This window comes from Cynara cardunculus (assembly GCF_001531365.2).
Source record: "Cynara cardunculus var. scolymus isolate 2C chromosome LG 1, CcrdV1, whole genome shotgun sequence".
Lineage (NCBI taxonomy): Eukaryota > Viridiplantae > Streptophyta > Magnoliopsida > Asterales > Asteraceae > Cynara > Cynara cardunculus.
Genome location: NC_037528.1, coordinates 14,310,545 through 14,314,779, shown reverse-complemented (window position 1 = coordinate 14,314,779; position 4,235 = coordinate 14,310,545). Strand labels below are relative to the sequence as shown.

The window sequence follows — 4,235 nt, the reverse complement described above, 5'->3', positions numbered from 1 at the left end:
GCAATTGTGGACATATTTTTGCACACCTAAAACTAATTTACATATTTGGTCTCTATAATTGTAAATCTAGTTCAAATTTTAAATCCCTTCATAAATTAGAGACTATCAATTATAAATCTATGACTATTTTTATTATTTCTTTTCTAAAGAAATGGTTAAAGATAAAACCCACCATAAAAGATGAAACTCACTATAAATAAAAAAATAGTTATTTTAATTAAATTTTCTTTTATTATCCAAAATATTTATTTTAGACAATTGAAAATGAACGGACGAGATTGGAAGAAGGATCCCCTGTCTCGACCCACACCCACTTCCGTCAACCTACCGTCGTCGGAACAAAATAACCCACCCAATCGAACTCCAACTCATTCTCCCCAGTATTTATTAACAAAATTCGTTTTTTACAGAAATCGTCAGATTGGGGAAGAACTCCGCAGATCACCCAGGTATGGAATCTAATTTCCGTTCTTGTCCCCAAAATTTTCAGCATATTTTGTCAAAAACTGAACCAAATGCTTCGATACCTTTCACTATTCCCTCCGCGAATTTGTGAGTTTTTGTCTTCATTTTAACGTAGTTTATCGAAAAAACCAAATGTTCGATACCCTTTCAGATTTCTCTCGAGTAATTTGTGGGTTTTTTCTTTTTCTTTTCAATTCACTCAAGAGGCGTATCATTTGCGTCTCTTTCTGTATGATTATTATTTTGGGTACAGATGATATTTGCTGTCACCAATGTTCTCGACAACTTTGATCGGTTGTCATAATAAAGACTAATGATATCGTAGGATTTGTGAGAATTGATTTAATATCTCTAAGTTTTTGTGTGTGATTAGGGCATCCACTGAATTAGGGAAATGGAGTTGTGGTGGTGCTCTTTAAGTTAGGAGATGGAGAAGAGAAGAGTGGATGAGAGTGTGCAAGTGCCAGCTCCACCAAGAATAGACAGATTCGGGTTCGCTAAACAGGAACATAACTCCCCTGATCGGCTAGTCAAGAGCAAGTCGGCTTTCGAGTATCAGAGGTAATGCAGGTTTATGTTCTAACAGATGATTTGAAATAGATCAAATTGGTTTACCGATTATTGATTCCATTGGGCCTATTTGATCGTTTCATGATTCAGTTTCAGTGTCACGCAATCTTGTGTGGAAATTTTCAAGAAAAAAGCTGTTGTAATCACACAACACTTGCTCCATTTAGAACATATAGATAAAATGTGACTCAAAGGTCAACCTTAAAGCTCATTGAATTCATTATTGACATAATTTATGTATATTTTCTCGTAATTTTGAAGTTGAAAGTGATGTTGTCCTCTAAAATTAATCTGGATCTATTTATTTGGGAGAGGGAGGAGTTCCAGTGATATGTTCCTTGTCTTCCTGAAGTCATTCATCCTATTTTCTACTTAAGAATAGATAGTAACGTTCTTTTAACCTATATCGTCTAATTAAATCAACGAGGCAATTTACAGGGAAGAGAGAAGGCTAAGAAAATGGCGGAAAATGATTGGTGTTGGAGGTAGTGATTGGAAGCATTATGTAAGGAGGAAACCACACGTTGTTAAAAGGCGAATCCGTAAAGGAGTCCCTGATTGTTTGAGGGGTCTTGTTTGGCAATTGATTTCTGGAAGCCGGGATCTATTGCTGATGAACCCTGGTGTTTATGAGGTATTCTGGTTCTAATCTTCATATATTTTTCATATAAAAGTACCATTGTTCTTTTTAAAATAACCTATTGGTTTCATATCTTCTATGATAACGGTGAATAAAATCGTATGCACATAAATCAAATCTAGTCTACTTACTCATGATTGTATGGACATTATGATGCCAATCAAACTATTGTTCTTCTTTTTGGGATCATTGAGGCTGCATATTCTACTAGGCACACAATGAGTTATTTTAAAAAGAACAATGGTACTTTTGGCAGGTTTGGCAAAAATTCAAGAAATGCCTATAATATGAAATTCAGAAATTCAGACAAATAAAACAATTACCATGTTTTAGCTCTACTTACTGAAAAATACTTGATTTCCTCAAACTGGTATTTTGAGGTTTTAGTGCTAGAAGGATGAATATTTATTCCAGCTGAAGTTTTACCATCTCTTAATTACTTCCAGTTGGTCTAAATCTTCTACTGACAATTACTTTTGTTGCAGCAACTAGTTATATACGAGACATCAGCTTCTGAGTTAGATATAATACGGGATATATCTCGCACTTTTCCTTCACATGTATTCTACCAGCAACGGCATGGGCCTGGTCAGAGATCCCTTTACAATGTTTTGAAGGCGTACTCTGTATATGACAGAGAGGTTGGATATGTACAGGTATATATATATATATATATAAGTATATATTGATACACATTGCATCTCTAGCCACTTGTGACATCACTCACCTGTATCAAAATGGTTTCAACTTCAGGGAATGGGATTTTTAGCTGGTCTCTTGCTGCTTTACATGAGTGAAGAAGATGCATTTTGGCTGTTGGTGGCATTACTGAAAGGAGCTGTCCATGCTCCTATGGAAGGATTATATTTGGTAACTTTTGCTATACCTAAAACATCTTGTTCTGCACTTCATGCATTAATGGTTAATGTGAACCTTAAATTTCTTGTCTGTTTGTAAACCTTTTCAGTTCTTGCAGAATGCTGTTACATATTTTTTCATGACTTTGTGGAATCTTTATGCTTGTATCGATGAACATTCCATTTTCTTTGTTCATGTTGTGTTGACTTGATATATGAACTTGAGTTCGCTCTTAATCATTGGGGACCTACTAATCATTAGTGTTGTTCTTATTGATAAACTGGAATTAAAAACCTAAGATAGAACTTATAAGGACATAAATCCTATTTGTACTACAAAGAAGATACTGTATTAACCTTGTCAAATTAAAGGAAAAACTGAAGGGAAAGAAACAGAAGGTATCCTGCAAAAGTCAAACAAGATATTGTTAAATAAATGACGGTTTTAAATACCTGCTTGTTTATATATTCTTTGTTGTTCTCTTTTGGTATACTTGTAGTTTTCGTGGAATTTAAATTAGTGGTATCGTGTGCAGGAGGGATTGCCTCTTGTTCAACAATACATGTTTCAGTTTGATCATCTTATGAGGGAGTACCTGCCAAAGATAGGCGAGCATTTCACACAAGAAATGATAAACCCAAGCATGTATGCAAGCCAGTGGTTTATTACCGTTTTCTCCTATTCTTTCCCTTTCCATCTGGCCCTTCGAATATGGGATGTTTTTCTGTACGAGGTTAGTGGCATACAGGAATCATGAAGATCTGCCTGCCTGCATGCAGAAAGATTATACGTGATTTGTTTATGGAAATATATATATAAAATGGACAGAAGGTAAAAGAATTTTGCATATATAATGACTGGCTTTCATATGTTCAGGGTGTGAAGATTGTGTTTAAAGTTGGCTTGGCTCTGCTGAAATATTGCCATGATGACTTGGTGAGTTGGTTGTGATCCTTGTCTTGCTAAGCAGTAAAATTGTATCTTATTTATGCTAAAGATGGTGCTGTTTGTAGGTAAAATTACCGTTTGAGAAACTTATACATTTTCTTCGTAACTTCCCTGATGATGCAATGAATCCAGATATATTGCTTCCAATGGCCTACTCATTTAAGGTAACCCCCTCTCTTTGTTACAATCATTTGTGCTCTCACACACACAAAGAATTGTTGATGAACACGAAAGAAAAAACCCCAATTAGAATTTTGTTTTTAGTGTTGAGATTTTTGAAAAGGTTAAAAAGATTCGGGATGAAAAAGTTGGCTAATGTTTGAACTAGCATCTTTTGCTTCTTCATTTGTGAACTTAAGAAATAATTGATGCTTATTGCTCCTTATCATACAAGATTTTAGAGATTCCTACTTCAAATTTGTGGGGTGATCGGCTTGTTTTCTATAATTTGGTGTTGGGTCACGTTTTCTCTTATTTGTCATGTTTTAAGGTATCGAAGCGATTGGAGGAACTTAAGCAGGAGTATGAAAAGAAAAATGGGAAGGTGGCAGAATCCCAGGTAAAGCAAAAACAGGCACGGCGGACTGCGTGAGTAGGAAAATTTTTCTTTGTAAATACCCAGAATTTCGATTCTTCCAATGGATCATCGTTACACAAGTTTTTTAATCGATCGGGCATTAAGAATCTTGAAATGGTTTTTACAAGTGTAGTTTCAGAAATCTTTAATATTGGTGATATGGCTTCATGTTTGCAA

The 4,235-nt window shown here is 35.0% G+C and overlaps 1 protein-coding gene across 1 annotated transcript; it reads left to right on the top strand.

The window, feature by feature from the left end:
* Window positions 1–350: 350 nt before the first annotated feature.
* On the top strand, window positions 351–4,235 carry LOC112528625 (EVI5-like protein). The gene is made up of 9 exons (XM_025139651.1): window positions 351–449; window positions 839–1,026; window positions 1,474–1,669; window positions 2,161–2,331; window positions 2,429–2,545; window positions 3,069–3,266; window positions 3,410–3,469; window positions 3,547–3,645; window positions 3,972–4,235. The coding sequence occupies exons 2-9, from the start codon at window positions 893–895 to the stop codon at window positions 4,071–4,073; spliced, it is 1,077 nt and encodes a 358-aa protein (XP_024995419.1). The 5' UTR covers window positions 351–449; window positions 839–892; the 3' UTR covers window positions 4,074–4,235.

Bases quoted from the DNA above. Each gene is read 5' to 3' on its own strand.
- LOC112528625 (XM_025139651.1), top strand. From the start codon at position 893: ATGGAGAAGAGAAGAGTGGATGAGAGTGTGCAAGTGCCAGCTCCACCA. The intron at 2,546-3,068 runs GTAACTTTTGCT...TATCGTGTGCAG, and splicing joins CTATGGAAGGATTATATTTG to GAGGGATTGCCTCTTGTTCA. The intron at 3,470-3,546 runs GTGAGTTGGTTG...TGCTGTTTGTAG, and splicing joins AATATTGCCATGATGACTTG to GTAAAATTACCGTTTGAGAA.